At 41.7% G+C, this 14,943-nt stretch overlaps 1 protein-coding gene across 1 annotated transcript in view; it reads left to right on the top strand.

Moving 5' to 3' along the window:
- The window catches only part of RP1 (RP1 axonemal microtubule associated), a 295,779-nt gene that overhangs the window by 147,245 nt on the left and 133,591 nt on the right, over positions 1 to 14,943 (top strand). Inside the window, exon 26 of the mRNA XM_043539623.1 lies at positions 9,376 to 9,601. Within this exon, the coding sequence (XP_043395558.1) occupies positions 9,376 to 9,601 (226 nt within the window). The remainder of the gene's footprint in view (positions 1 to 9,375; positions 9,602 to 14,943) is intronic.

The raw sequence follows: 14,943 nt of genomic DNA, 5'->3' as shown, positions 1-14,943 counted from the left end.
AGCTGTTTCATTAGGTCTTTTAGGATTCATACAGATTTGTATTTTTCCGTTTTTCATTATAACCAGTACCATGTTGTTGGCTCAGACATTTTCTCAATTATGCCAATAATTGGCATAATCTGTTCCTTTCTGTTTAACTCAGCATCCACTTTATGAAGCAAAGGGATAGGAATCCTGCAAGTTCTATTGCCTGTTAAGGTTATTTGTACTGGATCTCCTTTAAAAAGTCCAATGTCACCAAATATTCCATTTGATTTCTTCCACTATTCTCACTAGGCCAATCATGGCTACTACTCTGTGGCTGAGAATGTTGTTGGTTTTTGATCCTTTGATCACAGACACTCTGAATGCAAAGCTTTTGTCTTTGTAATTAGTTCCTGCAGTGAACTGGCCCATATAGTTTAGAATACTTCCGGGGATAGTTGGGACTGTGTCAGGTGACTTCAGCTCTGGAAGGGGTTGAAGGTGATTATATGTCAGTTCTGATATGTCTGTCAGCTCCTGAGTCAATCTTAAAGTCAATAGACTTTCCATGAATATTCAGTTTAATTCTCCAGGCAGGCTCTCTGTCATCTTATGTGATAAATCCCAGAAACAATGGTTCTTGATTATCTGCAGTAGTCAGTAGTACCCTGACTTCTTTAGTGCAGCAAATAGCTACAAAATGTCCATATTTTGTGCGCTTACTACTTCTTGCACCTTTGGCTCAACACTCATCTCTTGAGCTATGAATTTTTCCGCTTCTTGTGTATTTAGTCTGAAAGGTTTTGCTGTTAGCCTGGGACTTGTCCCTCAATGTCTCAGGGGTTTTATTATAATTACTTTTAGCAATCATGCTGTGTCTATTTACTGCTTCTAAGCTAGTTTCTGTTTTTTCAGGTTTTTCAAGTTGCTCTGGCCTTTTCTTTTGCTGCTTCAGTAGCTCAGTCTCCTTTGTTATCTGGGTAGCTGTGTGTTAGGTTAAACCTGTCTTTAATTTTAGCTGCTTTGAAAGACTTTTGTCTGTAAACCCAATAACCAGTCTATCTCTCATATTTTCAAATTTTATAGTCCCAAAATCACAGTTCTTATAAAACCTTCAACAGATTCCCCTGGTTCTTGAATTCTCTGTGAAAACATGCCCTTTCATAAACCACATTTCTCTGACATATGAAGTATGTATCAAACATCACCAGAACTCCTCCACAGTCACCTTTGCAATTGTCGTCAGTAAAGGCAAAGGATTTAAAGATATGCTCTACCTGCTTCCCCATAGCATGAAAATTAAATACAATACCAGTATTTCTTCAGTTTCCTGATGGAGTTCAATAGACGTGCAAAATGCTACTTCCAGTCTGTCCATTCTGAAGGTCTGTCAAAGTGAAGGTCTCTGGAGCATTGAAGAGGGGCACATTGATGAGATTGATTCTACAACCTTTGTTGCTTTTTTCTTTTCTTTGGTTTGCAACCTTTGTTGCTGTCCCCTTCTGTTTCTGTTCTCCTCTGGCACTAGTTAGGCTACCTTTACTTCTGACTCCATGTCATGCACTCCTTGTGCATGGTAGGTTGCAGGGCTATTACTAGCAGGTCAGGCTTCTGTACCAGATTTGGACTGGCTACAGATCTTCCATCATGGAGAGAGATACAAGAGATGTGTTGTCTTTGAGATACTTTAATGCACTTACAGGTATGGCTGTTAACCAGCTCAGGTAAGGTATCTTACACATGTTATAATACAGTTTAGCATTCCATCACAGAGTGGAAGACAGTTTTGATGTACTTGTGATAGCCTTTGTTGCTGAGGAGACACACGGCAGTGTTCTGTGGTAGCTGGAGTTTCCTAAGGGCTGATGGCTTCATGTCCAGATATATTGCATTGCTGTAGTCAAGATGGGACGTGACAAAGGCATGTATAACTGAGGCCAGGATGGGATGGAGTCTCCAAGTGAACTGGAGATGATAGAGAGCATTACTTGCAGATGCTGCTATGTGAGAGCTTAGTATCAGTGAGGAATCAAGGAGTACTCCCAAATTATGGACTGAATTGACCAAGTGTGTGTGTGTGAGTGTGCTTTCAACCAAAGGTGATTGAAGAGTTTGCAGCCAAGGTGCAAAATATATTTCTCTGCCCACCAACATCACCTCTACTTTCTCAAGTTCAGCTTCAACCAGCTGTTCTTGAGCCACAAGATGATCTTGTTCAAGCATTTGGCTATGTTGATGGTCATGGCATGGTCGTATGTGCTGAAAGAATAGGTAGAGTTGTGTGTGTTATCCTACCTGGCTTGACCCCTTCTAGGCTTCTGTACAGCCTATCTTATCTGCTTTTTCCGGTAAGGTCCTCTCAGACAATGTTCACAGGCCACCTGCTTAGCCACTGTGGAGAGCCCCAATCCTGCTATTCCCACATATTGACCTCCATCTACTTCTTCCAGAATCACCTCATGATCCTTTAGTCCCCTTCCTGGTGATATACTCCTTCCAGTGAACCCATTTCATCTGAAGACTCCCAGGCCCACTTGGGGAAGTCTACTTCCCAGAATTCCCAAACACTACCCTTAAGGGGCAACATCCCCATAACTGGTGTGCTGGGGCTGAGTGTCTGCCCAATGACCAATATCGTAGTATTGGATACCAAACTAATTCCCTGGCTACCCTCTTCAGTATCAGCATGGCTCATTGTAGTTTAAAATCAAAACAGTAATTCCAGTATGTCATTCTTGAGACAACTTTCTTCTATTGGCTGTACTTGGAGGAATCAAAATGCCTGCCCTTGCCATAACCAATGTGTAGTGGGTACTAGAGAGACACTCTTTCTAGTTTGTTGGATAACAAATAGTGTCTGTGCATTTCTGGTGGATAGAGATCTGGATATTGATAGCCTATACACGGAGCAAGTGAATGGGAGTTCTCTTGGATTAATGACGGCTGGATAGAGGATGGGAGGGCAGCAAGAGGAAACCAGACCATGCTTAAATGTGCTGCTGCAATATGGTGACAGTTATTCTAAGTATCTGTTATCTGACCTAATTTTAGGAACAAGATTTGTATGAACATGGAAAATTTTACAAATTGACCCCTATGTGATGATTCAGCCCATTCCTCATATGTCCATATTACCTTCTGCTCAGAGACCCCTGAGTCTCTCTGGGAGTACCAGCAACATGTCCTAATTCTAAGATTAATGTGTATCTATGCCAAGTTCATTAGCCACAATTCAAGAATCTGGCTGAGTTCAGACATGGAAAACACAAGAATCAGCCGGACCCTGGGTACTCTGCCGGTACAGTAGTTATAATATTTCTGGCATTGCATACCAGCTGCATGCTCACAATGTGGAAATGTTTTCTATTCCCATAGATTTCTTCATTATCTGCAGAAGGTAAATTAGCACAGTCAATGATTTCTATTACTTTTGGGAATCCAGCCATTACATATGACTTCTCTGCCATTCTGTTGATGATGTAGCCTTATGGGAAATTCATCAGCTGCCTGTCGAGCATAAACTCTATTAGTTGTGTTAGGCACTGGGACTTCAGGGGAGTTATACAAAAGATGAATTTGTCTTGGAGTGTTGACTCATCTGAATGTTGTCCTGTGCTAGCTCTTTGCAAAATGCCTGTATTTAATTACAGCATACTTTCTGTAGTCTTATCCTTCTCCCCACCAGATCTGAGAGGCTAAACATGGCTTTCCTATCCAAAAGGAATCTTCATGTGCACTGACTATCCATCCTTATATTGAAGTCCCTTGCTACTGAACAAGTTCCTGTTGAAATGAGAGTTAGTTAATTTCGCTTTCAGTTCCTTAAATGTTATGGAATCAGTTCTGCCCTCAGCTACATGAGAACAGGTCCAGGTGACTTCAGTGAGAATACTACTTGTGTACTAGTAACCATGTAGATCTTTTTAAAACATAAAAGGTATAGTATTTGATAAATAACGTCCTTGCATCCTCTTAGGATAAGTTAACCTTTATTCATAAAGTAAGGTCTCAGGTAAGGTTTAGGATCAAGTTTTCAGCTATAAGCAATCTCAATAAGTTTCACTATCAAAAATATAAGGCCAAAGCTGCTTACACTGAGCCAATGGCAAAGCTTCCACTGACTTCAGTGGGAACAGAATTTGGTCCAAGAGTAATACAAGTCACTAACAAGAGAAATGTGCATTTGTATGGAATAAAAATGAATTATGTATACAGACTATGTATTTGCATGCATCCATTAGCCATTTGCATGTGTATTATATTGTAGGTGCAAATGAGGCACTTATATTTGAAAATTTGTCCATTTGGAGCTGTGCAGAAGTATTGTCCATCATTTCCATGCATAGTACATAGTTGTATTAAAAATATTGTTAAAATGTAAAGAATGGTGACTGATGGATGAGTAAATGCACTTATTACATGTAACACTGAAGAAAAATATTATAAAGAGAATGGATTTCTATTGTCATTGCACTGACAGCGATGTTGTTAAGGTTTGTAAGTGCTGACACTATGTCTTGCAAGAGCAGTGACTGCATAAGGTTAAACTTCCTGTCACCTTCAGCACTCATCACCCAGTTTGGCAGAAATCTACACAATTGGCAGTCTATGCTTAAGAATGTTTCAAAATTGAAATAAATAAATGAGCTGTAGATAAAGACTTAGATGCTTTGACACTACTGTATGAGGGGAGATTCCATGGCACCTGTTATGGTAACTACTGATAGACAATCCCTACAAAGTTTGGAGGATCTGATTGGTTCAGAATATTTAGCCCAGAAATTGGAACCTCTAACCCCAGATCTGAGAACACTTGATCTTTGTGAAAGTTTAGATCTTGATCCAGATCCATACTTGGCTATTATGGGCCACATCAAAATCCCAGATACATACAAACAAACAAAAATCCGTACTTACTAAATGGTGGGGAAATTTTGCTCTAAATCCAAATGCAAACTCTACTAGAATCCAGCCTGGAGATTTCACAGAAAGAGAGGGCTTGCAGTCACATTTTTAGTACTGTTTAACCAAGTGACTTTTGAACCTCTATGATGATTTGGTTCTGCTTTTGGGTGAAAAGTTCTTATAGCTCAGTCATTTTGCCAACCCTACTTCCTAAATCACCAAATGCCAGGCCACTGGTGTCAACAGGGGTTCTATGTATATGTCAGAGGGAGACTAGAAACCTGTATGTGATGTCACATTATCCCTGAGCAATAACACCTGCTTTGCAGAAGTCAAATGGGAGAGCAACCATCCATTATTCCTATTCTGTCATTCAAACTATGTGAAAATCAGACTTGGCCCCAATGAAATTCAAACAAGCTGCATATTTAATATTAACAGATAAGAATACCTTACACTGTGCCTTTCCCCTGAGAATCTCAAAGTGCATGAAGGAAGTGTCACAGTATCCGTGTGAGGTTGGTAAGTATTATTAGCCTGCTTGGTTGGGAAACCAAGGCATGACGGGCTGTGAATCGTTGCTCAAAAAGTCTGGAACAGAACTAGGAATAGAATCCTGAGTGTCTAGCTCCCAGTCTTTTGCTTTAACCACAAGACCCATCCTTTCTGCTCCCTGAGACCCTTTGTTGCAGCTGTGCCAGAAAGACAAGCGCCACATAAAACTGACTGTTACTTTTGCAGCCATTGTACCATAATAGAAAGAGACTAGAAGAGTTTTTGTGAGCATTTTAGTTACTAGGGAAACAAGTCAACTTTACTCTACAACAACTTACAAAATGTTCTGGGTGTGGAAGTAGATTTGTAAATGCCAGTTTGCATTTGATTCGTGCAGTAGTTCAAGATGATTTAGTCAACCTTGGAAATGAAGGAACAACTTCAAGATGCAGTCCTTAAGATGGAAAAAAACCAATTGTTAGCAGTACAGTGTGATTGTGAGAGCATTTTTATCTGCATTGCACCGCAAGAGCTAAATCTGACATATGTTTGACAGCATTCCAGTTGGCAAACAGCAACATTTTAGTAAGTCAGTACCGCTGTGAGACCGATGTGAGATCTGATCTGACAGCAAGATAAATTGATCCCACCCCAAACTACAACAACAGATGGACTAAACTTGTAAAGTTTTTGTATGTCCTTTCAGAACATCATACATAACCTGATTTTTGGTCTGTCATTAGCATTCCTGCCTTAGTTTCCAGAAAAAAATGAACATGAATTTCTTAGCACAAGAATGCACTATAATAATCCACTCATTGAATGTGGAAAGAATATTAAGCACATTTTAAAGTGACAATGCTCTATACTTTACATGAATTTTACTCTTTAACAAACCTTTAAATTTTAAAAACTTGATTTTAGATATAGTCTGTGCGTGTTTATTAGGTCCTGCATGCAAAAATTCCAACACCTCCGCTCCAGTCCTTTCTGAATAGATCGGATAGAGATGTCCTCTGCTGTTTTGTCAAGTCATCTGCATTTGTTTGCTTTTTAACTCTACAGGTCAAATTCACAGTTGGCATGCATGGATGCAATTTGACTTCAGTGAAGTTGTGCCCCCTTATGTTTCACTCTGAATGTCAGGGAGTTCTGCAAGCACTATAAAAGTACAGAAAAAGGAGTGCTGGAACAATTTTTATAATTGCTGAGAGCAATTGAACAAAACTGTAGACGCTGTGTATCATGGAAATCACTTCAAGCCCGGGGATGTGGTAGCACCCCGAGCACCTCTACTTCCAGCACATATAAGCAGAAACATTAATTTGAGTAGCTAAACAGAACTTTAGTGGAAACAGACTGAAATAGTCACTTCCAGGATCTTCACCTCGTGCTTTTGACAGCCCTGGGCTCTCCTTTCTGCATAGAGCTCTTCCCAACCTTCATTTGCCTTGAACCACCTTTTCATCTTGTCTGTCTGACTGTTCAGATGCTTACCCAGTAATGGAGAAGAGTCTACTCCCCTCATCAAGATGAAGGCCCCATCATTCCCCTGCTCCCTTACTGGTCTCTGTTTCACACTGGCCCTTTTTCTTTTCCTTGGTCAGCTTTCCTGTGCTGTCCCCACCCGTTCTCCCCAATCCTCCCTACCCCATTGTGCTATCGGCCTGCCCAAATGGAATCACAATATACAGCTTCCCACAGTGGTCCAGTTTGGAACTCTGTCTCCCACGTTAACCTTGCCTTTGAACAAAACACTCAATTTAACATTGATTCTGGGATATTAATAGCACTACAGATAAAATTAAACATCAGTGACAAAGGCATGGCTTCATTCTTCTGTGGCACTACACAAAGATAGCAATAATAGTCTATTGCATACTTTCTCAATAACAGTTCCAACTGGTTAACAGTCAGTTCGCTGCTTCAGTTGTTCAAAAAAAAATATCAGTGATGGGCTGTTTAGTGGTTTGGTATCAGTGACTCCAACTCCAGAGGCACCTCCAGTGAGAAGAATGAGAGTCATGGGAGTATCATGTTTAGAGATGGAACTCACACCTGCCTCAGAGCTTGATGCAGGAGATGAGCCAGAGTTCAAGCCTGGTACAGGAGCTGTAGGATTGAAACTGTTTTATTCCCTCTAACAATATTGCACCACAGATAACAGGCATTGCCTAGTGCTTAAAATGATCTCAAAAAAGTGCTAGGTCTGTCTCTGACTAACAATGCAATTTACATACTTCACAACAAAATGTCGGAGCTCAGACACTTTGTTAAATATGTTTATAATACTCCCTCACCTTAGAAGTCTAAAGTTTAGAGGCTGGATGACAGGTTTGCAACCTTGTTAGACTCAGCTCACTTTATATCCTGCACTTCCTTCGTGCCAGATTGTGTGATCTTTGCCTGCTGCCATCCACTGGCTCTCAGTATCAGCACCATACCCCATATCTCTGTCAGTTTTGGCCACCCACTTTCAAATGCCATAGCTCTCTGCTGCAGGTAACACTTTTGGTTAAACATATGATGCTAATGTGGGCACACTGCTAACTTCAGCCACATGTATAGATTTAGTGTCATACATAATGCCATTGCTGCACATGTCAGAATGTCCTAGAAGCCATACATGACTTTAATTGTGTCTGGCTTGGCTCTGTAATACAAGAGAGGTGGAAGAGGATTCAGGAATCTTTACCCCATCCATGAGCCCCAGAGCTGAACCTAGGCACAACTGTAGTCCTTGTGCCCAGGAAGCACCAGGGTATGCCAGCCTAGTGTCACTGACAGTGCAAAGTTCTCAAGAGGGAGAGTGAAAGGGACATGACCCTATTCCGCCCAGATCCTAAGAGCTGGCCCCATGTAGGGAGGAAGCACAACCTGCATCCTGTGAAGAGATGGTGAAGTGGCAACCATCCCCATTGTGCTCCTGGAGGGCATTATGTCTGCTTGATGAATAATGCTTCTAGGAGCGCTGGGGTAGGACTATTACACAGTCCTCTGTAGTGCTGGCTGTGCCTTTAAGATAAAATGTAGCCCTCATCATTTTTAGTGATGCTGACTAATAGGATCATGTTTATCTTAACTAGTTTGCCCTAACTAGCCTTTATGCTGAACACTATCAGTTTGGTATGACAGGGAAAGAAAACCAGGTATTTTTCTGTCAGACTGTTCTCTGTGATTTTTCTCCATATCAACAGCTGTCAAAGCCATCACGGAAGATAAGAGACCATAAAGTGCTTAACCCTGCTTTTTATGTTTAGGTTGCTGCCTTCTGCATTGCTCAGCAAACTTCTCCTGCAGCCACAGACAAAGTGGCTCTTATTTCAATATTGCAATATTCTGTGAGGCATAATGGTTGTGTTTTACTGTTTAAATTCTCTACATTGTGGGTGTCAGCACTCGCAGAAACAGCTAACCCCTGACACCAACGCACATAAAAATAAAAAATTAAGATAAAAGGGTTCACTGAAGACTGATGAGTTGTAGAAATAGTTAAAAATGCCCTGCCGACAAAGTGCCTTGCAAAATGTACCTGCTGATGCAGCAGGGTTAGGAAAATGCCTTTTTATTTAAATATTTATTTAGTTTTATTTTGAAAAAGAAACTCTGAATCCTCAGCCACAAAAAGAGATGGTTTTTGGAGATCTAAAAAATGGACCAGATTGTCCAATCCCCTTATTCACTCTGAAAATATCATAGACCACTGTAGTCAATTAACTTACTTATGCAGTTAGGTACCATGACGATCAAAGTCTTTCTTACTCTTTGGGGTTCAGACCCCCTGTTCTCCCCTTGGGGTGTCTGGACCCTGATTGTCACAGATACTGCTTGACATGTTTTACCACTCTCACAGTCTCATTCAGTATGGAGTAAGGGCTCATTTTCCAAGAGGCACAAACCCACGGCCACATATTAATTGTGTGCTCAATTTATAAGCACAGTTATCAATACAAGATGAACTAATACAAGGAAATGTTATAACAGACTCTCCTTCTGTTTTTGCTGTTCAAGATTAATCTCAAAGGTCTTGGGCAACTGTATAAAATCCGCATTGGTCATGACAACAGTGGAAATGATCCTAGCTGGTACCTTGAGGAGGTGAGACTTGAAAGAATGGCCCGTACCTCTGACCGGGAGATTCGTCTGGCTGTAGACTGCTGGCTCTCTGAAGATCAGGATGATGGAGACACCTGGACAGAAGTAGCAATTGGAATGTCTGAAAAGGAGCTTTTGTCAAGTATGTGCTGCCTACATTATAACAAATGTTTATTAAACCTGAAGGGCCGTATTCTGGGTTGCTTTGTGAGCTGTTCATACCTACCCCTCCCAGTGCAAAGCTGCCTGAAAGCCATTGTGACCAGCCACAAGACAATCCCTCCCAACACAGAGCCAATGTGATGGTTCTGACAAAACCCCTTCTCTCCCAGAGGCCAAGGGATGTGGTCAGTTTATCCCTATGCTCCTGTGGTGCTTGGCTGCTGCAACTGCCCCCTAACACTGGCAAGTGGTGCTACTTAAAGCAACCAAAAGGCACACATTGACTGAGGAGCAGGGAACACCAAGATAGCTTGAAATACAGTTAATGTCACCCACTCCTAAGTTGCACAAAATGCTTTGTAGTTGTAGCCCAGGATCTGGGCCAATGAGTAGTTGTTGCTTAAACCAGATTTGAGCTACTCTCTTTAAAATTGCAATGTATAACTTTAGGATGGATCTTTTGAAGGACATCAGAGGTTATCCACATTTCTGATGACACCACGACTCTCTATAAGTGGAGCAGAAAAAACACATACAACAATTAAAAAGAACAAAGAAACACATTTCTGGGCTTTTATAGTGGCACAGGGAGCTGGAAAAATTATTTAATTTATCACTTCTTTATAGAATTCCCTTGACATTAACAGGATGATGGTTCAGCTATGATCTGGCATCATAGGCCCCTGAACTAGACTTTATGTGTGTTATAGTTCAGGCAACTTGCATGTGAGATGAGGTAGTCGGAATGCAAGGAATTAGTGTCTCAATGTATAGAAGGGTCATCCCACACTTAGTCAGTGACAATCAACTAATTCCAACATATGTAAACAAACTAATGGTTTTAGGAAGTAATCCATTTTCCCCAAAAAGCAATCTAGATTGGAACTGAGAAATTTTTTTCATAGATTTTTAAGGCCGGAAAGAACTTTTAGATCACCTGTTTTGATCTACTACACAGCACAGGCCATCGAAACGTTGGGAAGGACAGAGATGCAAACTCATTCCCCCTCACCCCCTTGCCCTTTTCCCCATTTCCAGAATAGTATGCAATTTAAATAACACCCTCACTGATTAAAGTGTTACATAAATTAGGATTGAGCAGGTGGAACTGAGGCCCATATCATCTGGAAACAGTATTCGCATGAACCACAGTATCACTCTTGGGAACGCCTAGTGACATAAATGCCACATATTGGTGCAATAAGAAAATGAATGCCTGACTTTAGTGGAGTTGCGTCAGGCATGAATTTGACTCTCAGGACCCGATTCTCTCCTGGGCAGTCATTTACAACTGTGCCAAGGAAGTGTAAAATACTGCCATTCTGATATGTACACTCACTTTGGCCAGTTGTAAATGGCTACACAAGATGCAAGGTAGTGGAGAATCATGTCTACTGTGAATATTGTTGAGAATATGCTCAAAACAGGGCATTAGTACAGCCCTGTTAAAAGTGGTGGTACACTATAGCTATTGTTGTCTTTACAGGGTCACCATCTTTGTTAAAATATATGCAGCGAGTAAAAAATATTCATTATATGGGTTTTAGAAATTTAATATTTTTTTAAGTTTATAGTTACAAATTAACTATTGATTTGGGGTTCATTTAAATTGAACATCAATATAAACTCAGCAGGGCTGCCCAAGGATTTTCTATTTCTCCATAACCAGAAAATGAAACTCTAGCCATTTGCATTTCCAATTTACAAGGGTAATTGCTTACAAGTACTGGACAAACCACATCGCAAGTCGTTTACCCAACCAAACAAATAATGTGCGGCATATTACCTAACAACAACCTGATGCGATTTTATAATTTGTCTCCAGTCCTTTCAAATCAATCTGGTATCTTTCACCAGCACTAAATTCACTTAATTAAAAAATAATAATAATTTGCCAAAAACATTAAACCAAATGGAAAAGAACTTTTATAATCTAAACTCATTGCATTTTTTATTGCTGTTCTTTGCCACTGATCTTTATTACGCATCTTTTCCCTCTAAATGATGTCCTCTCCCTGCTTTCTCCATTCAAAACTCCATTATCCTCCCAACACAGACTTGAAACCTTGGAGTTGATTTTGATTCCTCTTTCCCTTGCCACCTTCTACCTGCCCAATCCATTCCCTCAAATCCAGACTGCTACGATTACTGTCAGTTCTTCCTTCAATCTCTAAAATCTCTTCTTTCATCTCCTTCTGTTTCTGACTTTGACAACTTTTCCTCCTGCTTGTCTCCTTACATGAGGTCAGTCAGTTCAAAATGCTGGCACTAGAATAATCTTCCTGCTCAGAGTGATGCTTTCATCCCTGTTTAGCCTTCACTGGCTTCCCTTCATTTTCCGTGTCAAATTCAGACTTTTCACCCTTCACGGTTCTGCATAACTCTGCCTTTGCCTCTACGCTTCAGGTTTTATTTTTCCCCCACTTCCCAACCTACTAGCCCTCACATCTGAGTGCCTCTTCTTATCTCCTTCTCCTATCTCCTCATCATGCCTTCTCTCATATCACTCCTATTACACGTGGGACTCCTTCCTTGCAGTTCAGGACAGCCTTACTGACTTCCAGTGTTCATCATTTTACATCTACTGAATCAGCGTTCTTCAGACGTGACTTGGTTTGATCCCGTTGTGACTAGGGTGACCAGATAGCAAGCATGAAAAATCAGGACGGGGGAGCGGGAGTAATAGTTGCCATATAAGAGAAAAGCCCCTAATATTGGGCATCTGGTCACACTAAACAAACTCAAAGAAAATCTGTTCAATAGTCATTAAAGTGACGGATGCCTAAGACTGACATATGTGGCCGGAATTGTGTCATGCAAAAAAAAAAAAAAGAAAAAAGAAAAAAAAAAAGGAAAAAGAAAATGAACTAGAAGATAAAAAAAAATCTGTAAGTGCTCACAATTTTATTTTAAATACTCATGACTTTAAAACTGCAAAATGCTTTTCAAACATGGCTTAAGCTTTTGATCTGAAAGATCTATACAGTACAAGAAATGTCGATGTTTTTATTTGTTTTCAAATTATCTAACTGCAAACTGTGTAATGTGAACATAAAGGGGAAAAATCTATTTTGTCCATGCTTGAATACATCAAAAATGGTTGAACTAATTTGGCTCAAACTGTGACTATTATCGGACACAGGATACCTGACTGCATAGAGGACTTTTTGTTTGAGGCAGTATGGGAATTCCTATATTCTCAAACCCCTTGAAAAATGCAATATATCTGATTTTCTAGCATCTTTTGATACCATTGTATTACAGTGTTAGAAATGTTGGTTCTTTACTGCTTTAGCGTCATTTCCAGAAGCCCTGCCAGCAGTGATGGTGCTGTCATGAAAGAGATTGTAAACATAATGGTTACAGTCAGTGGTGAGCTGGAGCCGGTTCGCCACCTCCGTGGGTGCTCCGGGGCTGGAGCACCACGGGGAAAATTTGGTGGGTGCAGAGCACGCACCAGCAGCTCCTCGCCTGGCCCCAGCTCACCTCACCTCTGCTCCTCCTCCTCCCCTGAACACACCGCCCTACTCCACTTCTCCGCCCACCCCCGCCAGGTTTCCCGTGAATCAGCTGTTCACGCGGGAAGCCTGGGAGGGCTGAGAAGCAGGTGGCAGCTTCACGCTCAGGCCCAGGGAGGCGGAGCGGAGGTGAGCAGGGGCGGGGGGGCACGACGAGGGCCGCCCGCACTGCAGCATGTTAGCCGGGGGGCATGCAGGGGAACCGCTCATCCGCCAAATTTTCTCCGTGGGTGCTCCACCCCCGGAGCACCCAGGGAGTCGGTGCCTAAGGCACCACTTTTGATGTGATCGGTGGGGAGAGCAGCCACTCCCCCCGTTCCCCCCATAGCTACGCTACCCTGCCTCTAGGACCCAGAGGGGCCTGCCGGAATCTTCCTGGGAGCCGCCCCAGGTAAGCACTGCCGGGACTCCCCACCTCGCCCCCTGGCAGGTCCCTCTGGCTCTTAGGGGCGGGGCGCGATGGGCACCCACTACAGTGGCCCACGAGACCCTCCTGCCCAGTTCTGGGGGCAGTCAGGGAACAGGGGAGGGGGGTGGATGGGGCAGGGGTCCCGGGGGGGGCATCAAGGAACATGGGGGGTTGGATGGGGTAGGAGTTCCGGGGGGCGGGGGCGGTCCACGACCCCCTCGTAGGGTGAGGAGGGAACCGGTTGTTAAGATTTTGGCAGCTCATCACTGGTTACAGTGACTATTGTGGCCACAGCTACAGTTAGTGGGCAACTTTAATATCAGTCTATGGCCCTGATCTTGCAAACATTTATGCATTAATCACTTTATGCGTATGAGTAGTGCATTGGGGCCTAAACCTCCAATACTTAAACTCTCAGCATAATTTTTGCATACAGTGTTTGCCTGGTATGTTTGCAGGTATGTTTTACAGTATCAGTTCAAATCAAGGAAATAAAATACCAGAGGAAATTATGAAGAAGTGGAAGAGGAGTCATGACTGAAATGTCTCCATGCCATAATGTTTGCATTTATCACTTGCCAGATAGTGAGGAAATTACAGCTTTTGGGGAACAATCGTTGAGTCTGCTGAAAATTTCACATGAAATAGCAGCTATGTAAACTAATAGCAGCTACCTGATCTGAAAATAATTTGGGCAATTTGTGTCATTATGATCACACAACTGTAAATGTTGAAAAAAGCTTATCTCATATGCAGACTGAGTGAACAAAATGTAAGTTATATTTCATCTTAAATTCATCTGCTATTAGCTAGGAGTCTAAACTAGTGAGGGCGACCATTTTAAAACTCTGATAATAGAGTTACTCTGAATAGTGTTGAGTTTGAAATGATGAAGTATAGTATTTGGAGAGAAAAGACAAACAGTTACAGAGCTGTGACTTTTAGTTTCTTATTCTTCCATTTTAATACTATCAGATATGCGTCTTCCACCTTCCCAAACATGTTAAGATGTCAACATCAATTTAGTCTTTCAAACAAAACTGGCTGCAACACTTTTAAATATATACAGTGGGCAAAACTGACAAATAATGTTGACCTCTAGGGTTTGAGTTTGCAAGCCATCCATGCAGGTAAATCCCTTTGAAGTAAATAGGAGTTCCACATGCAGAGTGCTTGCAGGATGGGGACCATAATGACTCTCATTGATCACCTGAGATCAAACAGTATTGCCAATCCCACATAACTCAAAAACCATGAGTCAGACCCCCCCCACCAATCATTAGATGTTAAAAAATAATCCAGTTTGGATTCTCTGGTTTTTTTCATAGAAGTGTAGCACTGGAAGGGACCTTGGTAGCTCATCTAGTCCAGTCCCCTGCACTCATGGCAGGACTA

This window comes from Chelonia mydas, chromosome 2 (assembly GCF_015237465.2).
Source record: "Chelonia mydas isolate rCheMyd1 chromosome 2, rCheMyd1.pri.v2, whole genome shotgun sequence".
NCBI lineage: Eukaryota > Metazoa > Chordata > Testudines > Cheloniidae > Chelonia > Chelonia mydas.
This window is presented reverse-complemented; position numbering and strand designations above follow the sequence as displayed.